The following is a 20,022-nucleotide window of genomic DNA, read 5'->3' as shown; positions in this document are numbered from 1 at the left end:
AGAGAGGTTCTCCTCCCCCTTTACTCTGCCCTGGTGAGACCTCATCTGGAATACTGCATTCAGTTTTGGATGGACTCCCCAGTTGAAGAGGGACAGGGATCTGCTGGAGAGGGTCCAGCAGAGGGCTATGAGGATGATTAGGGGAGTGGAGGGCATGGCTGATGAGGAGAGGCTGAGGGACCTGGGGCTGCTTAGTCTGGAGAAGAGAAGACTTAGAGGGGATTTGATAAATATCAGTATCTGAAGGCTGCCAGGAAGCGGGGGGACAGACTCTGCTCACTGCTCCCTGGGATAGGAGCAATGGGTGTAAGCTGCAGCACAGGAGGTTCTGCCTCAACACAAGGGGGAACTTCTTTACTGTAAGGGTCCCAGAGGACTGGAACAGGCTCCCCAGAGAGGTTGTGGAGTCTCCTCCTCTGGAGCCTTTCAAGGCCTGTCTGGATGTGTTCCTCTGTGATCTGTGTTAGATAGCATTGTCCTGCTCTGGCAGGGGGGGTTGGACTCGATGATCTCCTTGGGTCCCTTCCAACCCCTAACATCCTGTGATCCTGTGAAGCCTCATCCCTGGAGATGTTTAAGGCCAGGCTGGATGTGGCTCTGGGCAACCTGCTCTAGTATGAGGTGTCCCTGCTCGTGACAGGTGGGTTGGAGCTGGATGATCCTTGAAGTCCTTTCCAGCCCTGCCAGTGCTGTGATTCTCTGATTGTATAAACCCTGAGTGGCACTGCTGCTGCTGCTGGTGGCCCTGCATAGCGTGCAGGATGTTCCTGGTCACCCCCGCAGCAGAGGATGGAGGATGAAGACTCCCTCACACGTGGGTTTCACTTTGCCTTATGATAAAAAGGAAGAGAAAGTCCCTGGGAGTGGGGGTGGGCCCTGCAGGGAAGCCAGTTCCCACGTAAACCTCCTGGGGTGGCTTCTCCTTGGGGATTGCCTTGGCAAGGCTGAGCCTCCCTTGGGCTCGGTGAGAATGGGTTTGCTTCCATGTGGTCTGAACCGGTTCTGCCCTGCCTGTCTCTGTCCCTGAAGGGTGTGCAATGGAGTAGGCAATGTTCTTGAGTGGGCTGGGAGCAGGGACCTTGCAGGCAGCATGCATGAGGCTGTGTCCCACCACAACTCTTCTCTTTCAAATCACAGAAGCATTCAGGCTGGCAAAGCCCCCCAGGATCACCAAGTCCAACCCAGATCCCTGCTCCACAAGGTGCACCCTAAACCATAGCCCCAAGCACCACATCCAAACGACTTTTACATACAGCCAGGGTTGGTGACTGCACCACCTCCCTGGGCAGCTCATTCCAGTGCCTGACCATTCCTGATGGGGAAAAAAATCCTTCCTGATGTCCAGTCTAAACCTACCCAGCGGCACCTTGAGGTCATTCCCTCTTGCTCTATCACTAATTACCTTTGAGCAGAGACCAGCAGCAGTCTCTCCACAACCTCCTTTCAGGTAGCTGTGGACAGTGATGAGGTCTGCCCTCAGGCTCCTCTGTTTCACACTAACCATCCCCAGCTCCCTCAGTCACTCCTCATCAGATTTATGCTGTAGGCCCTTCACAGCTTCCTTGCCCTGCTCTGCACTGGCTCCAGCATGACTTCATAGAATAAAGAGATGATTTGGGGTGGGAGGAACTTGAAAGATGGATTGGCACAGGCTGCCCAGGGAGGTGGTGGAGTCCTCATGCCTAGAGGTGTTCAAGAAAGGTGTGGCCATGGCACTTGGGGACAGGGTTTAGTGGCCACTGTGGTGTTGGGTTGAAGCCTGGACTGGATGAGCTGAGAGAGCTTCTGCCACTGAAACAAATGCAGGAGTTTGTTCTTTAGGCTCATCCAGTCCTGCAGCCAGGAGAGACAGCTGCAACTGGAGCAGGCTGCTCACAGCCCCAGACAACCTGAACTGAAATGGTTTCAGGGATGGGACTTCTGTCACCTCTCTGGGCAGCCTGGGCCAGGATCTCCACACCCTCGTAGTAAAGAGCTTGTTCTTGATGTCCAGTCTAAATCTGCTCTAGTTTAAGGCAAGAGGTTCTTGACCTTTCACAAGGCCCTGAGAGAAAGTCTGTCCCCAGCTTTCCTGTAGGAAAATTCATTAGATCCTGTTTTTTGAACAGGTAAGGAAATCCAGTAGGATGCTCTGTTGTGGTTTGACCTGCCCACAGGCTATGGTGACACCTGCTGGCTTACTGAGATGGTGCATACCATGCCCAGTGAGGTGATGCACCCCATACCCTATGCCCAGTGAAATGATGCTCATCATGCCCAGTGATATGATACTCTCCACACCTCAAGCTCAATGAGATGATGCTTCCCATGCCCAGGAGTGATGCTCCTCACAGCCCATGCCCAGCGAGGTGATGCTCAGGGGTGACCTCATTGCTGTCTACAACTAACTGAAGGAAGGCTGTCGCCAGGTGGGGTTGGTCTCTTCTGCCAGGTAACCAGTGACAGAACAAGAGGGCACAGCCTCAAACTGTGCCAGGGCAGGTTCAGGCTGGATGTTAGGAAGTTCTTCACTGAAAGAATGATTGGCATTGGAATGGACTGCCTGGGTTGGTGGTGGAGTCACCATCCCTGCAGGTGTTTAAAGGAGGCTGGATGAGGCACTCACTGTGCCATGGGTGAGTTAATTAGAAGGCTTAAGTGATAGGTTGGACTCGATGATCTCAGAGGTCTTTTCTAACCTCTTTAGGTCTGTGAGTCTGTGCTCAGGGATGTCCAGTGACAGGACAAGGGGCACCGGGTGCCAGCTGGAGCAGAGGAGGTGCCTGGGGAACAGAAGGGAAAACTTCTGTCCCTGCGAGGGTGCCAGAGCCCTGGAGCACGCTGCTCCTTCCCTGCAGACATCCCAAACCCCCCTGGATGTGTTCCTGTGTGCCCTACCCGGGATGATCATGCTTTGCCAGGGGGATTGGACTGGATGATCTCTGGAGGTCCCCACCCCTAACATTCTGTGATTGTGCTATGTGGATGAAAGAAGATGGAAGAGGTCTGCAACCTAAGAATAAGGTATTCACTGCTGAAAGCTGGGGAGGGACTTTTTAGGATGTCAGATAGTGATAGGCCTGCGGGGAATGGAACAAAGCTGGAAAAAGGTAGACTCAGACTGGATGTTAGGACAAAGTTCTTCACCATGATGGTGGTGAGAGCCTGGAATGGGTTGCCCAAGGAGGTGGTGGAAGCCTCATCCCTGGAGGTGGATAAGGCCTGGCTGGATGAGGCTCTAGGCAGCCTGATTTAGTGTGAAGTGTTCCTGCTTGTGGCAGGAGGGTTGGAACTAGGTGATCCTTGTGGTCCCTTCCAACTCTGACTGCTTCTGTGATTTTTGGTTAGGTCTTTGGGGTCACTGAGCCCCACCCTTAGCTCTGCCAGGTCACCACCAAACCCTGTCCCTCAGCACTGCATCTCCCTGCCTTTGAAACCCCTCCAGGGCTGAGGCCTCTGTTTGCCTGCACAGCCTGGATGTTAGGCGCTCCTGCCCTGGCAGTCGCGGGGTGCAGGGTGGGGAAGCATCGGCCCAGATGATCCTTTGGGGTGCCTTCCAACCCCCTTCCCACGCATTCCATGTCCCCCCCCAGCGAGCAGCAGGGGCCAAGCAGAGGAGGCTGTGATATGAAACAAAATGTTTTCCCTTTTTATTTTACATCTTTATACATAAAACCTCCGGAGGGGAATCTCCTTTCGGGTCCCTGCGGCACAGTCGGAGCACATCTAAAAACCAACATCAGGTAGTCAACATTCACAAAATGTTGAGAACTGAGGGAAGAAGATTCCATTAACTGACTGAAAAGCTACGACTTCACTACGAGGCAGGCATGGATGGTCTTTTTTTGTTGTGTGTGTGTGTGTGTGTGTGGTTTTTTTGTGTGATTTTTGTCTTTTTAACTTGTTTAGCACCATCAAGAACAGTTTCTTGAGTGGGAGACTACAGTGAGGGACTAAAATAAAAAAAAAGCAGTCAGTGGCAAAGAATAAAAAAAGTAGTGGATGGGCAAAAGATCATTCAACAGCCAAAAAAACCCTAAAATAAAAACCAAGAAAAAACAACCCCCCAAAAAAAAACCATCCCCAAACAACACCTCCACCCTCATCCCCCCAAAATAAAACCATCTCTAAGCAAAGGGGAGAAAATAAAAGTTAAAGCACCCCCCTCTCTTTCTCACCCATGATTTATAACGTTAAGAGGACTGTACAGAGTTTTGTTTGTTGTCTCTGGTAATAATAATAATTAATAAAATGCCTGAATATTAAAGTGGCACAGGTTAAAAAACAAAGAAACAAAAAAAGTCCAAAAAAAAACCCAAACCCCAACCAAAAAGATAATAAATTAAGCAGCAAAGGCCAAAAATCACCAGACAGAAAGCTTCAAGCCATGGTCAAGGACTAACACTGCTTTGCTTTTGTTTTGTTTGTTTGCTTTCTTCTGGACGCACACAAGAAGCAAAATGAAGTTGAGCTTCAGCTCTGCTCCCCGGGTTCATTTTGCAGGCATCTTCTCTGCCATGTGCTTCTGCTGACTCTCGGCGTGTCTAGGGGAGGGAAGGAAAGAAGCTGAGTTATTTGTTGCTAGGAAGGGAGGTGGAAACTTCAAAGCACAGATGGGAGTTGTGCTCTCTGTTTTAACAGGCTCCGTCACTGCAGATTTAACTTGATGTGGTCCTGGGCAGCCTGCTCTAGTTGGAGGTGTCCCTGCTGCCTGCAGAGGGAGTTGGACAAGATGCCCTTTGAGGGTCTCTTCCAGCCCTGTGCTATCTGTGCTGCTCTGGCAGAGAACCAAAAAGAACATTTTCCTGAAGAGGAAAAACACCACCAGGCAGAGGATGGGTGGTCTCTGCCCAGGCTCCTTCCTGGCAGGAAGGGACCAGGAGGTAGGTGAAGGGAAGAGGAAAGAAAATCATTCTCTGGAGCATTTGCTGGGGAGCTGGGAAGGTTTGGGTCAGTTGAGAGGGTTTGGGTCAGTTGGGAGGTTTAGGTCAGCTGGGATGGTTTGGGTCAGTTGGGAGGTTTAGGTCAGCTGGGAAGGTTTGGGTCAGTTGGGAGGCTTTGGGTCAGTTGGGAGGTTTAGGTCAGCTGGGATGGTTTTAGGTCAGTTAGGAAGGTTTGGGCCAGTTGGAAGGTTTAGGTCAGCTGGGATGGTTTTAGGTAGTTGGGAAGGTTTAGGAGAGTTGGAAGTTTTAGGTCAGCTGGGATGGTTGTAGGTCGGTTAGGAAGGTTTGGGCCAGTTGGAAGGTTTAGGTCAGCTGGGATGGTTTTAGGTAGTTGGGAAGGTTTAGGAGAGTTGGAAGGTTTAGGTCAGCTGGGATGGTTGTAGGTCAGTTAGGAAGGTTTGGGCCAGTTGGAAGGTTTGGATCAGCCCTTGGTCCCCCAGAACAGGGACAGGGAGAGCTGGTGCTCCCTGTCGCACAGCAAAGCCCCCCTGCTCCTTTACAGCTTCCAAAGAAACAGTTACTAAAGTGCCAGAACTGTCTCTGGGAAGCCCCAGGAGGCTCCTTCACCTGGTCAGGTCCTCAATGTCCACCAGCATGGCATCCTGCTCCGTGTGCAGCTCGTCCCGGATCAGCAGCAGCTGCACCAGCTCCTCGTTCAAGCCTGGCACCAAGGAGAGAGGAGGTGAGCTTGTGATGCCCTGGGGAATCCCAGTTTGGGACCCAGACATTGTCCTTCCTCAACATGGTACGTGTGAGCTGGTGTGGAGGAGCAGGAGGAACCTGCCTGGTGGATGTGTGGGTTTTAGGATGAATTGGAAGCCTCTTGAATCTTAGAAGCTCCAAAGCAAAGGTGAATTTCTCAGTGCCTGGAGTCCTGCCACCCCTCTGCTCAAAAAGAATGCTCTTGGCATTGGATTCTTTGCCTGGGCTTGTGTCAAAGAGTGGAGAAGGAGAAGAAGAAAACAAAAAGGAACATGTGAAAATCAGACCTCCCCTGAAGGTTGGACCTTGCCTGTCACTCACTGGTGGTGCTTGGGAGGCTTAAATACAGCTCTGCTGGTTTAACACATCTTCAGTTTGGGGACCTCCTCAATGCTGATCAACAGCTAAAGGGTGAGGGGCAAGAGGCTGGGGCCAGACTCTTGTCAGTGGTGCCCAGCGACAGCACAAGGGGCAGTGGGCACAAATTGGAAGCCAGGAGGTTTCACCTGAGCAGGAGGAGAAACTTGTTTGATGTGAGGGTGCTGGAGGCCTGGAGCAGGCTGCCCAGAGAGGTTATGGAGTCTCCTTCTGTGGAGAGATCCCAAACCCCCCTGGGCATTGTGCTGCTGGGCAAGCTGCTGTGGGTGCCCTGCTTTAGCTGGGTGGGGGTTGGACTGGATAATCTCCAGAGGTCCCTTCCAAGCCCTACCGTGCTGGGTTTGTGTGAAGCAAGCTCAGTGCTGACAACACCAACACTTTTCCTCCCATCCTTGAGTGCTCTCTAAATTAATGAGCTTTACTATTTCTTCCCTTTGCCACACAAAATAACAAATCACAACTCAATGGATGAGCTCTGAATCCCCAGCAGGGTGGCTTCCAGAAGCAACACCAACCAAGCAACACAAATAGGGAAGGAGCGGCACAGTAGAACCCAAACAAGCTTTTTTCTCGACCTACAACCACTTCTCTGGTGTGAAGGCTACCCCAAAATGGTTCATTGATTAATTGATTGGAAAACGTAGATCAATTGGAAGAAGAAAACCCTGTATCTACAGACAGAACAAAGACAGATTCTTGCACTGAGACTGGGGAGACACTGCAACAGCTTGTGGATGCCCCCTCCATGGAGATGTTCAAGGCCAGATCTGCAGGAGGGTAGGGAGGCTCTGCAGGGCAACCTGGATAGATTGGATCCATAGCCAGTGTCAATGGCATGAGCTTGAACAAGCCAAATGCCACGTCCTGCACTTGGATCACAACAGCCCCAAGCAGTGCTACAGGCTTGGGGCAGTGTGGCTGGATAGCTGCTGACAGAAAGGGACCTGGGGTTTATAATAGACAAGCAACTCAATGTGAGCCAGCAGTGTGCCCAGTTGGCAAAGCAAGGCAAAGGCATCCTGGCTGGGATCAGAAATGCTGTGTCCAGCAGGAGCAGGGAGGTGATTGTCCCTTGGACTGGGCTCTGGTGAGGTCACACCTTGAGTGTTGTGTTCAGTTTTGGGCACCTCATTACAAGAGAGATGTGGGGGTGCTGGAGCCAGTGCAGAAGAGGGCAAGGAAGCTGTGAAGGGCCTGGAGAGTAAATCTGATGAGGAGTGACTGAGGGAGTTGGGAATGGTTAGTGTGAAACAGAGGAGCCTGAGGGCAGACCTCATCACTGTCCACAGCTACCTGAGAGGAGGTTGTGGAGAGACTGCTGCTGGTCTCTGCTCAAAGGTAATTAGTGATAGAGCAAGAGGGAATGACCTCAAGGTGCCGCTGGGTAGGTTTAGACTGGACATCTGGAAGGATTTTTTCCCCATCAGGAATGGTCGGGCACTGGAATGAGCTGCCCAGGGAGGTGGTGCAGTCACCAACCCTGGCTGTATGTAAAAGTCGTTTGGATGTGGTGCTTGGGGCTATGGTTTAGGGTGCACCTTGTGGAGCAGGGATCTGGGTTGGACTTGGTGATCCTGGGGGGCTTTGCCAGCCTGAATGCTTCTGTGATTCTGTGAATCTAGAGGTGTTGTGGCACTGAGGATCCATCAAAGACAAGAACTGAGGAGTGACTTTACCCCAGATGTTTGCCACACTGGAGGCTTCCCCCACTTAGGGATGGCAGATGCCACACCATGGCATCACATGAAGAAGTGGCCACAAAGCCATGAGCAGCAGATGTCCTTCTAGGACAGGCAGACTTCCCAAGACCAGGTTTAGAGTTAAAAGTGGGCTGTTAGATCTCCTCTCCATTGGACCCAACAGAAATCTTCAGGAGAAATGGAAAGAAAGCAGATCTGGAGAGACTTCTATCTCCAGCTACTGTGGTGCACCTCATCCACACACACATTTCCAGACACTCACCAACAGCTCTAAGTGTGCCCTGGAGAGCTGCTCCTAATCAAATGGGACACAGGAGAGGATAATGAAAGGAATCTCACTTACTTTCTATCTGTGAGTGGAGATCATTGACTATCACTTGTAGCTGCCCAATAGTCATGTCTCTTAGGTCAGTGGGTTTTAAACTCCTCTTCATCAGGCATTCACTTATATGAGGCATGTGTGGCAGCTGCAAAGGAATGGTTCATTTTTAACCCTTCTCTTCAGATGCTTTCTGTTTGGCAATGGAGGTGCCCCCAGCCCCAAGCCTGCATCAAGGATTCCACTGGGACTATCATGCTGAGCTGAAACTGCACAAGGTTGGAGCCAAGCCTTCAGATCTGACAGCATCAGCCACATGCTGCTGGAAAGGTAGGTGACAGATCTCATCAATGGAGACCTCACCAATGGTCATCAGTACCTCAAGGGTGGGGGGCAAGAGGCTGGGGCCAGATGCCCAGGGATAGGACAAGGGGCAGTGGGCACAAACTGGCAGCCAGGAGGTTCCATCTGAACAGGAGGAGAAACTTGTTTGGTGTGAGGGTGCCGGAGGCTTGGAGCAGGCTGCCCAGAGAGGTTGTAGAGTCTCCTTGTCTGGAGAGCTTCCAAACCCACCCTGGGCATTGTGCTGCTGGGCAAGCTGCTGTGGGTGCCCTGCTTGAGCAGGGGGGGTTGGACTGGATGATCTGCAGAGGCCACTTCCAACCCTCACCAGTTTGTGATCTGTGAGGGCCACAACAAGCAGGAAGGCTCCAGGATGGGATGGAGTAAGAGATCACAACCTGGAGCATGAACAGCATTATGCTATCTGAAGGCATTATCAACCTTCATCATTTCATCTTGTGCATCCATCCCACTCCTGCAACACCCTGCTAAGCTGAGCCATGCCAGCCCTTCAGCTCCTGATAGCCACTCCCCACCTCCACTGCTGCCCTGCAGGTCCACAAGCATCACCAACAGGCACTGCTGCCCCATGTGCAAGTCTCCACAAGCAAAAGCCCACAGCAGAAGGGTGGGTGTGGTCCCCCCACACCATCCCATGGCTCCTACTTACAAGATCTGCTACCGGTGATTTCTTCCTGTTCTGCTTCTCCACCTCCACCTGCATCTTGGCCATGGGCTTGGCCATAGCCAAGGCCATTTTGGCTTCAGCTTGGAGTTTCTTCTGCCTGGTGAGGAAGTCCATGTCATCCAGAGACTCTGACTCTTCCTCTGTTGTGTCTCTGTCAGAGTAGGATGAACTCTGCTTGCTCTAGGGAAGCAGAAACCAAGTGTCACCGACCCACTGCCCAGCCCTGTCTTGGCTGTCTGCTGCTGGCTTAGCACACTTCTGTGCCGTTCCAGGAGGCAGAATTTTGACAGAAACAGTGAAAACCACAGATCTGGTTTCATTTTTATCCATGGGATTCTCTTTGAAACTCAAGAGCCGTTCCCAGACAGCTCCTCTTGGCTACAAACAGCAACTTGAGTGGTTGGAATGGGAAGAGGAGCACCCAGGTCAGTAGGACAGACTGGTTAGCATGATGTCCCTGCCCATGGATTGGAACTGGATGATCTTTAAGGTCCCCTCCTTACATCCACAAAGAAAAGACATGGATCTGTTGGAGCAGGACAAGACAAGGCCACAAAAATGATCATGGGGAAGGACTCTGCTGTGAGGCCAGGCTGAGAGAGTTGGGCTTGGTCAGCCTGGAGAAGACAAGGCTCCAGGGAGACCTTCTGGTGGTCTTGCAGTGCTTAACTGGGTCAGACAGAAAGCTGGGGAGAGACTTTTGAGCAGGGCCTGTTGGGACAGGACAAGAGGGGCTGGTTTGAACTGAAAGATGGAGATTTAGGTTGCATAGGACGAAGAAGTTCTTCACCATGAGGGTGGTGAGACTCTGTCCCAGGCTGCCTAGAGAGGCAGCAGATGCCCCCTTCCTGAAGCCACTGTCAGGTTGTCTGGGGCTGTGAGCAGCCTGCTCTGGCTGGGGATGGCCCTGCTGACTGCAGGGAAGTTGGACTGGATGACCTCAAAAGGTCCTTTCCCATCTAAACCATACCATGGGTCTATGAAAAGAGAGGAAACTGGTGGGAGCTGGCACCAGTTTGTACCCATCCCTGCCCTGACAACTACCAGAGCCAAAAAGAAAGAGAGAAGGAGAACCTCCACGTGGAGGCATCTGCTCTGCAGCAGCTTGGTGCTAGCCTGGGGCCCATTTGCTGTCTGCCCCTCAGGTATCTCACATTGCTTTTACTGATGGCCATGACACTTGGGGACATGGTTTAGTGGCCATGGTGGTGTTGGGCCGGATGATCTCCGAGGACTTTTCCAACCACAATTCCATGATTCTGAGCTGCTGCTCTGGGACTGAGCATTGCTGTGTGAACAGGATTAGCTCCCACCAAACTTCCACTCTCCAGAACCTGCAGAGGAAGGGTTCCCAGCCCTACCATGGGTGACAGGGGTGTGTCTAGGCTGGTTTCTGTCTTGCTGTCATCGGCGTCGCTGTCCTTGTCGCTGCCACTGTCATTCACAAAGCAAATCTGCAGGTTCATCCCACTTTGTAATCTGCAGGGACAAAGGGAGAGGTGACACCAGAGCCCCCTCAGGCTGGCACTGCTGCCAGCAGCCTGATGGGTTACGTGGCAAGCAGCCATGGTTTAGAAGGATGCTCCTGTCCTGCTGGTGGATTGGCCAAAGGAAAACAGAAGCATTTCCACTTATGTCTCCATGAAGATGGTCACAGAAACACAGAACGTCAGGGGCTGGAAAAGAGACTTCAAAAGCTCATCCAGTCCAACCCTTCTTGCCAGAGCAGGATCACCCAGAGCAGATCACACAGGAACACATCCAGGCAGGTCTTGAATATCTCCAGAGAGGGAGACTCCATAGCCCCGCTGGGCAGCCTGTTCCAGGGTTCTGTCACCCTCACAGGGAAAAAATTCCTCCTCATGTTTCCATGGAACTTCCTATGCCTCAGCTTCCACCATTGCCCCTTGTGCTGGCATTGGGCATCACCCAGCAGAGCCTGGCTCCAGCCTCCTGGCACTCACCCTGCACGTCTTACAAACACAAATGAAGTCACTCCTCAGGCTCTTCTCCAAGCAGCACAGCCCCAGCTCCCTCAGGCTCTCCTCCTAAGGAAGATCTGCACTTCTTTGTGGCTCTGTGCTGGACTCTTCCAAGCATTTCCCTGAGGTCCTTCTTTAACTGGGGGGCCCAGAACTGGACACAGTACTCCAGATGTGGCCTCACCAGGGCAGAGCAGAGGGGCAGGAGAACCTCTCTCAACCTGCTTACCTCAGCCCTTCTAATCCCCCGCAGAATGGCATTGCTCCTCCTGGCCACCATAGCACATTGCTGGCTCATGGTCTACCTCCCATCCAGCAGGACCCCCAGGTCCTTTTCCCCTTCACTGCTCTCCAGCAGGTCAATCCCCAACCTATACTGGTCCTTGGGGTTGTCCTTGCCCAGGTGCCAGACTCTCTCCCCTTGCCCTTGCTAAACTTCACTCAATGTCTCCCTGTCCAGCTCTCAGCCTGTCTCAGTCTTGCTGAATGGCAGCACAGCCACTCCACCAGGTTCTGTGTCACCAGCAAACCTGCTGGCAGTGCCCTCTGTGCCCCCCTCAAGGTCGCTGATGAATACATTGAGTAGTGCTGGTTCCAATACTGACCAGTCATCACCCACCCCAAAGTCATGCCAGGGCCATCAGGACCAGCAGCTCAGGAGTGGCAGGGCTTGGGCAAGCTCCCAGCGCTGCCATTTCTGAGCTGCACTCCCAAGCTGGGAACTCAGCAGCACGGTCGTGAGAGTGCTTCTACCACCATCTGCTGCTGGGCTGCAGAACAGCAGCGATGCCAGGCGGCAGCTGGCACCCCGGGGGGGCTCTTTGGGCACGGTAAATGGCACAGAAATCAGAGGGAAAGATGCTAAGCTCATGCATTTACAAAACACAACAGCAGCAGCCTGGGGAGGAGCAGCTGAGGCAGCTGGCAGAAAAGGAGGCTGAAGGGAGGCCTTGAGGTGGTCCAGCTCTGGCAGGGGCATTGCCCTAAATTGTCTTTCAAAGGTCCCTTCCACCCTCCAGCATCTTGTGATCTTCTGTCACTCTCCAACTCCCTGAAAGGAGGCTGGAGCCAGGTGTGGGTTGGTCTCTTCAACCAAGGAACAAGTGACAGGAGGCAAGGAAATGGCCTCAAGCTGCCCCAGGGGAGGTTTAGGTTGGACACGAGGAACAATTTCTTCCCTGCTCAGGGCAGTGGTGGGGTCCCCATCCCTGGAAGGGTTTCAAAGCTGTGTAGCTGTGGTGCTAAGGGTCCAGTGGTGAGCTGGCACTGCTGGGGTAAGGGTTGGATGCTCTAAAAGGTCTCTTCCAACCCAAATGACTTTGTGATTCTCTGTTTTCTATACAAATACATACATTTCTGGTCTCCATAAATGACATAGAAAGTAGCATTAGATAAAACACTGTTCTACAGGTCAGCCTTGTGAGGTTCAACAGGAGCAAGTGCAGGGTCCTGCACCTGGGCAGGAACAGTCCTCACTGTCAATACAGGTTGGGGGAGGAGGGGATAGAAAGCAGCCCTGAGGAAAAGGACTTGGGCTGCTGGTGGAGGAAAAGCTGGACATGAGCAGGCAGTGTGAGCTTGCAGCACAGAGGGCTAATGGCAGCCTGGGCTGCATCCAAAGCAATGTGGAGAGAGAGGATCCTGCCTCTTGCCTTTGTCTGGTGAGACCTCACCTGGAGTACTCTGTCCAGCTCTGGAGCCCTCAACACAGGAAGGACTTGGACCTGATGGAGCAGGTCCAGAGGAGGCCATGAAAATGATCAGGGGGGTAGAGCAGCTCTGCTCTGAGGACAGGTTGGGGGAGTTGAGGCTGTGCAACCTGGAGAAGAGAAAGCTTCAGGGAGACCTCATAGCAGCCTGCCAGTGCCTGAAGGGGCCACAGGAAGGCTGCAGAGAGACTTTGCAAAGGGCTGCAGGGACAGGACAAGGACAATGGCTTCAGACTAGAGCAGAGCAGATTTAGACTGGGTGTGAGGAACAAGTTCTGCACCATGAGGCTGCTGGAACACTGCAACAGGTTGCCCAGGGAGGTGGTTGGGGCCTCACTCCTGGAGATATTCAAAGTGAGGCTGGACAGGGCTGTGGGCAACCTGATCTAGTGGAGGATGTCCCTGCTGACTGCAGAGGGGGTTGGAGTGGGTGACCTTTGGAGGTCCTTCCCAGCCCAAACCATTCTGTGATTCTATGATGCCATAAACCCATGTGGCAATGAAACTCTTTATCCAGAAGGGTAGAACCCCTATTTGTGGCTAAGAGGCACCACTCTACCACCAGAGATTCTTTTGTCTTCTGGACCCTCTGAACCTGATTTGAACAGGTTCAGTCCACCCAAACTCACCTGATTGTTTTCACCCTGAGAGTGGTGAGACCCTGTGCCAGGTTGCCTGGAGAGGTGGAAGATGCCCCATCCCTGGAACCATTCCAGGTGAGGTTGTTTGGGTCTCTGAGCAACCCTGAAGTTTGAAAGGACTCACTGCATGAACTAGATCACAGAATCACAGAATGGTTTGGGTTGGAAGGGACCTCCAAAGCTCATCCAGTCCACTCCCCCCACAGTCAGCAGGGACATCCTCCACTAGATCAGGTTGCCCACAGCCCTGTCCAGCCTCACCTTGAATATCTCCAGGGATGAGGCCTCAGCCACCACCCTGGGCAACCTGTTGCAGTGTTCCAGCACCCTTGTGGTGCAGAACTTGTTCCTCACACCCAGTCTAAATCTGCTCTGCTCTCGTTTCAAACCACTGCCTCTGGCCCTAACCCTGCAGGCTGTTGCAACAGTCTCTCTCCATCGTTATTGTAGCCTCCCCTTCAGCTACTGCAAGGTCATTATTTGGTCTCCCCAGAGCCTTCTCCTCTCCACTGATGACCATAAAAGATCCTTTCCAGCCCATCCTAGTCTGTGACTCTGTTGTCTAACTCTGCACAAGCTCTTCAGACATGGAGGGGAGCCTGGACCACAACCAGCACCACCACAGCACGAAGTGGTGGGTACAGCTGGTAATTTCTGGTGGAGCAGGTGCCAGGCCCTGCTGGGAGGCGTTAATGAGCCCTGAGCTGCAATTAGCAGCCGGTGGCTCCTGCTCTAGCTGTCACTCCAGGGAGCAGAGCTGTTTTCCCTTTCAAATGACTTGCAGTTGGGTTTCATTTCCCAGCTGCACCTCTCTGCTGTAACAACAACGAGATTCCTCCTGGCTTTATGCCTCCCCAAGACTTTCTCCTGCACCATGGCAACAGGTAGATCTTCACCGGCAGCGTGGGAGTTGTTTGATGCTTTCCCAGTGCCACCAGTTACTGCCCTGCAACTGAACATAAACAACCCTTTCTGGAGCATTCTGGGTGCAAAAATTGATCTGCTGAACTGAACTCAGTGCAGATGTCCCTGCTCACTGCAGGGGGGGTTGAACTAGATGACCTCTGAAGTTCTCTTCCAACTTAAACCATTCTGTGGCCTCATGGTGAGTGTTAACTTTAGTGAGGTCAGATTTGGAGTACTGGTCTGGTTCTGAGCTCCCCAGTTCAAGAGACAGAGAAAACTGGAGAGAGGCCAGAAGAGGCTGCAGAGCTGCTGGACAAGCTCTGTGGAGAAGGACATGGAAGTGATGGTGAACAACAAGTTCACCATGCTTATGGCCATGAAGGGAAATGGTGTTCTGGGCTGCATGAAGAAGAGTGTGGACAGAAGGTCAAGGAAGGTTCTCCTCTCCCTCTGCTCTAGTGAGGAGACATCTAAGGTACTGGGTCCAGTTAAAGAGAGATAGGGAACTGCTGGAGAGAGTCCAGGGGAGGCTGTAAAGCTGCTGAGGGGTCTGAACCAGCTCTGTGAGGAGCTGAAGAGCAGCCCCAGAGGGCAGCTGAGCAATGTTCAGCAAGAGGTAAAGGAGCTGTGCAGGACAAGAGACTGTGGCTAGGCTCTTGTCAGTGGTGCCCAGAGACAGCACAAGGGGCAGTGGGCACAAACTGGCAGCCAGGAGGTTCCACCTGAGTAGGAGGAGAAACTTATTTGTTGTGAGGGTGCTGCAGGCCTGGAGCAGGCTGCCCAGAGAGGTTGTGGAGTCTCCTTCTGTGGAGGGGTCCCAAACCCCCCTGGGCATTGTTCTGCTGGGCAAGCTGCTGTGGGTGCCCTGCTTTAGCAGAGGGGTTGGACTGGATGATGTCTAGAGGCCACTTCCAACCTCCACCCCCTGGGATTCTGGGATTCCCTGTGCAAAGCTCCCGAAGGCCACTCCACGCTGGCAGCCTGCAGGGGGCTGTGTGCTCACCGGGAGGACAGGCTCGGCTTGCCGCTCTTGCTGCAGCTTGTGTACAGTCCTGGGCCATCGTCGAAGAAGCTGCCCAGGGCCAACTTCTGCCTGATGGACTCCCGCTCATTCTTCTGGGCCTGAAAGGGAAGGCAGAGGAGAAGGAGTGAAGCTGCTGCTCACAGCAGGGTGAGCTCTCCCACCAGTCCCACCGCCATGCTCGTGATTCACTGCTATGCTCCACATCCCACGCTTGGCCGGACCACAGAGCCCATCCCGGCTGGGAAGCCCACTGGGAATCCTCTTTTCCCACATATTGGTAGAGATATGTCTGTGTCCACACACAAATCATGCATACATCTGCTAGCAGCCTGCACCTTAAATCCTGGGGTCAGGTTTGGGCCCCTCACTCCGAGAAGGACATTGAAGGTGGTCTCTGCTTACAGGTAATTGGAGACAGAACAAGGGGGAATGGCCTCAAGCTGAGGCTGGGGAGGGTTAGAGTGGGTAGTAGGAACACTTATTTCACAGAGAGAGTGGTCAGAGACTGGAATGAGCTGCCCAGGGAGGTGGTGGAGTCACCCAGCCTGGATGTGTAAGGGTGGTTTGGATGTGGTGCTTAGGGCTATGGTTTAAGGTGAATCCTGTAGAGTTGGGTTACAGGTTGGACTTGGTGATCCCGAGGGGCAAAAGACAACCTGGATATTTCTGTGATTCTCTGAGGGGCTGCAGTGAGTCCAGAGAAGGGCAACAAAACTGCTGAGGGTTCTGGAGAACAGCTGAGGGAGCTGGAGGTGTTCAGCCTGGAGAAAAGGAGGCTGAAGGGAGGCCTTGAGGTGGTCCTGCTCTGGCAGGGGCGTTGCACTAGATGATCTTTCAAGGTCCCTTCCACAGTCTAGCACTCTGTGATTCTGTGACCTTTTGTCTAGCCAGGTGGGGTTTGGTCTCTTCTCTCTAGCCTCAGGTGACAGAGTGAGAGGAAATGATCTGAAATTGTGCTAGGAGATGAGGAAAAAAATTCTTCCTGCAAGAGTGGTCAGGGATTGGTACAGGCTGCCCAGGGAGGTAGTGGAGTCCTCATCCCTGGAGGTGCTCAGGAAAAGTGTGGCCATGGCCCCACGGGCCTTTGTTTAGTGTCCATAGTGGTGTGGGGTTGCTGGTTGGACTGGATGATCCTAGAAGGCTTTTCCAACCCAAACAATTCCATGATTCCATATCCCTGTACAGCTACTGAGGTCATGCTTGCACCACTATCATCTTCCAAATCCCAAACCACACAATCCTTCTGCCAGCTTGCTTCGAGATGTGTGCTTAACCACTGCCATCAAACGACCCAGTTTAAAAAGTGTCATAGAATCACAGAATCAAGCAGGTTGGAAGAGACCTCCAAGCTCAGCCAGTCCAACCTAGCACCCAGCCCTAGCCAGTCAACCAGACCATGGCACTAAGTGCCTCAGCCAGGGACGGTGACTCCACCACCTCCCTGGGCAGCCCATTCCAATGCCAATCACTCTCTCTGCCAACAACTTCCTCCTAACATCCAGCCTAGACCTCCCCTGGCACAACTTGAGACTGTGTCCCCTTGTTCTGTTGCTGCTTGCCTGGCAGAAGAGACCAACCCCCCCCAGTTACATCCTCCCTTCAGGTAGTTGTAGACATCAATGAGGCCTCCCCTGAGCCTCCTCCAGGCTAAACACCCCCAGCTCCCTCAGCCTCTCCTCACAGGGCTGTGTTCCAGGCCCCTCACCAGCTTTGCCTCCCTTCTCTGGACACCTTCCAGCACCTCAACATCTCTCGAATTGAGGGGCCCAGAACTGGACACAGCACTCAAGGTGTGGCCTGACCAGTGCTGAGTACCGGGGGAGAATAACCTCCCTTGTCTTGCTGGCCATATTGTTCCTGATACAGGCCAGGATGCCACCTGGGCCACCTGTGGACACAAAGCACCTTTTTTTGGATACAAGCATGTGAGAAATATCAAAATGCAATATATTAACTTAAAATCCACTTCCAGCTGATGATTCCATTTCAGCTCCAACACTCTCTACACACATCACCATAGCATGCTGCCTGTTACAGCCCAGAACGCCATCATGGGACCTCTGGAGGTAAATCCAGTCCAATCCCCCCTTGCTAAAGCAGGGGCACTTGTTTGGGGTTTAGCAGTAGTTTGCCAGGCTCCTCGTTATGCCCTGAGATCCCCCCCCCATCACACACCTTGGGTAGAGCAGCCAGCTCCTGGTATCAGCTGGCAGTGGCACTTCTGGAGTGGTGCTGGTGGGTACCAAACGTGGCCCAAAAACAACCTTGCTAAGGTGCTGCCTCTTTGGAGAAGGCCCTCACTGGAGAGTGAACTGTGGTTAATGGGTGCCAGCCACACTTCAGCAGGACCTGGGTAGTGCCACCACTGCGTGATTCATAGATGTACTGAATGGGTTGGCTTGGAAGGGACCTTAAAGCTCATCCAGTTCCCACCCCCCTGCCATGGGCAGGGACACCTCCCACTAGCCCAGCTTGCTCAAGGCTTCATCCAGCCTGGCCTTGAACACCTTTCCTAGGGAGGGGGCATCCACAGCCTCCCTGGGCAACCTGTGCCAGGGTCTCCCCACCCTCGCTGCAAAGAATTTTAGCAATGTGGGGGGTTACAATGCAGCAAAGGAGGTGGAGGTTGGGTGCTGAGCCCATTTATTGGTCCCAAACAAGGTGCTGAGCCCATGCCTGGCCTTGGCTGGAGCACAGTCAGGCCACCAAGGCTATTTTTGCCAGGGCCTATCATTACCAGCCCTGGACAATTACTGTATTTCAAGTGGCAGAGCCATGGGCAGTGCCTGGATTTTTCTCTCTGCAGAGCACAAAGGCTATTCCTGGACTTACAAACAGCTCTTGTCACCACAGAACAGGTCATTGGGGTTTTTTCCACCTCCTTCAGGGTGGATTTGTTGGGAAGCTCGAAAAAACCAACTCAAAATGTGCATCACAAAAGCCAGCCTGCAAATCACCCTCAGCCCCCGGGGTCTCCAAGACCACGTTTGGGAACATCTCTTTGGATTTCCTTTAGCATGAAGTGATCTGGGAAGGCAGAGAGAGGGAGGAAGGATTCCTGCCCTGTGCTGCTCCCTCAAACAGCACTGAGCTCTCCCCTGCTCCACCACCCGAGCCCCAGCAGCCTGGCAGGTTGGTGCGCAGCGTTCCCACCCATCCCTTCCTGCCAGAGGCTGACTCCTGGCAGACACAAAGCAGCTTTTCTCCTCCCTTACCTTTTTGTAACAGCCCTCCCCGGCCGGTGCCGCTGCTTTCCTGATGACGTCGCCCATGCCATCACCCTCCCGACTCATCTCCTTCGCTCCCAGCGCCTCACGTGGGCAGGGAAGAGCTCCCGTGGGGGCATCTTAGGCCTTCCTCTGCTCTTCCAGTGCCATCCGTGGGATCAAAGGCTTCTTCCCGGAGCCAAGACCTCCAGCAACCTGCTGTCCTCTCGGCTGATGAGGCTGCTGCAACACCTCCAGCCACTCACTTTCACGACCCCCCCTGCTCTCTGCTTCCACGACCCCTCCTGCTCCCACAACCCCCCCTGCTCTCTGCTTCCACAACCCCTCCTGCTCCCTGCTTCCACGACCCCTCCGATTTCCCTTTCCACCTTGCTTTGCCCTAATAAAGTCAATGGCAGCGCCGCAGCCTTGGCCAGCTGCTGAGGGAAGCGAAGGCTGCAACGGCCCAGGGAAGCTGTGTCCTGCCTCAGCCACTGCCAGAGCTGGATAAAAATAGCCCCGAGCCCTCGGCAGCTACACAAGGGCAGGAAGAGTGCCGGTGTCTGATGTCAGGATCCAAGCCCAGAGCCGTAGGCACGGCCGGAGGAGGCAGGAGGAAGAGGTTTTCTCCCAGGCTTTTCTCCTAATGAAATCCCAGCGGTTGGAGGAGCTGCTGATGGCTGAGTGTGTGTGTGTGTGTGTGTGGTGGGAATCCAGAGAGATCCCTTGCAAGGCTGCTCAGGAATGGGCACCCACAGCAATGGCAACCACGGGAGGAAGGTTTTCTTTCCACCCTGACACAAAAAAACTCAGACAGGATGCCCCAGGAGCTATTTCCTGGGAGAAATCAGCTTTCAGAGGTGGGAAAAACCACCATTTCTAACAGCTCAGGAACATGGGCATCCTCCACCTGACACCCACCGGAGGGGGCTTCTGGAACCCCAGGACCCCTCACACCTCCTGGCCGAGCACTCCCAGACCTAAGTTCCTGGAGAGCTGGGCAGCCCCCAAACCTGCCCTGCTTACAGACCAAGTCTCTCCTGGAGATCTGCTTCCCAGAACGGCCTCTGCCCCCCAACTCCCACACAAATACCCATTTCTGGGGGCTCAGCAGCCCCCAAGCCCGCACTGCTTATGAACGAAGTCTCACCTGGAGATCTGCTCCCTCCCAGCCCCACACAAATCCTGCCAAGACCTCGCCTGGATCTTTTTTCTGGGTTCCAACCACCACGGTTTGTTCTGGATGGGCAGCAAGAGGCAGAAATAACCTGCTGAGGGCTGGGATTGCTATAAGCAATTGTTAGAGGGAATCTACAGCAGTTTCCCAAGTTGCTCCTCAGAACGTGGCGGAACACCACACAAATACCCATTTCTGGGGGCTCAGCAGCCCCCAGACCCGCACTGCTTATAGACCCAAGTCTCTCCTGGAGATCTGCTTCCCAGAACAGCCTCTGCACCCTCCCTGCCCCACAACTCCCACACAAATACCCATTTCTGGGGGCT

General features: G+C 53.3%; 1 protein-coding gene and 1 long non-coding RNA gene across 4 annotated transcripts in view; one reads left to right on the top strand and one right to left on the bottom strand.

Annotated features, from left to right (window-relative positions):
- Positions 1 to 3,605: 3,605 nt before the first annotated feature.
- Positions 3,606 to 20,022, bottom strand: part of SCHIP1 (schwannomin interacting protein 1) — a 155,392-nt gene continuing 138,975 nt past the window's right edge. For 2 of the 3 annotated variants that reach the window (XM_064152939.1, XM_064152941.1), the window contains 6 exons: positions 15,293 to 15,411; positions 10,413 to 10,530; positions 9,034 to 9,231; positions 8,046 to 8,169; positions 5,490 to 5,583; positions 3,606 to 4,523 (listed from right to left, as the gene is read on the bottom strand). In XM_064152939.1, coding sequence (XP_064009009.1) covers positions 4,472 to 4,523; positions 5,490 to 5,583; positions 8,046 to 8,169; positions 9,034 to 9,231; positions 10,413 to 10,530; positions 15,293 to 15,411 — 705 coding nt within the window. In that variant the 3' untranslated portion in view covers positions 3,606 to 4,471. Of the gene's footprint in view, positions 4,524 to 5,489; positions 5,584 to 8,045; positions 8,170 to 9,033; positions 9,232 to 10,412; positions 10,531 to 15,292; positions 15,412 to 18,528; positions 18,626 to 20,022 lie in introns of those variants that run through there. The other variant, XM_064152940.1, reaches the window with a different exon arrangement.
- Positions 5,519 to 18,814, top strand: LOC135180485 (uncharacterized). The gene is made up of 3 exons (XR_010304445.1): positions 5,519 to 5,604; positions 8,208 to 8,351; positions 18,542 to 18,814. It is a non-coding gene; the product is annotated as an uncharacterized LOC135180485 (long non-coding RNA).

Source organism: Pogoniulus pusillus, chromosome 13 (assembly GCF_015220805.1).
Source record: "Pogoniulus pusillus isolate bPogPus1 chromosome 13, bPogPus1.pri, whole genome shotgun sequence".
NCBI classification, from domain to species: domain Eukaryota; kingdom Metazoa; phylum Chordata; class Aves; order Piciformes; family Lybiidae; genus Pogoniulus; species Pogoniulus pusillus.
Note: the sequence above shows the minus strand (reverse complement) of the source record. Positions and strands in the feature narration are given on the sequence as shown.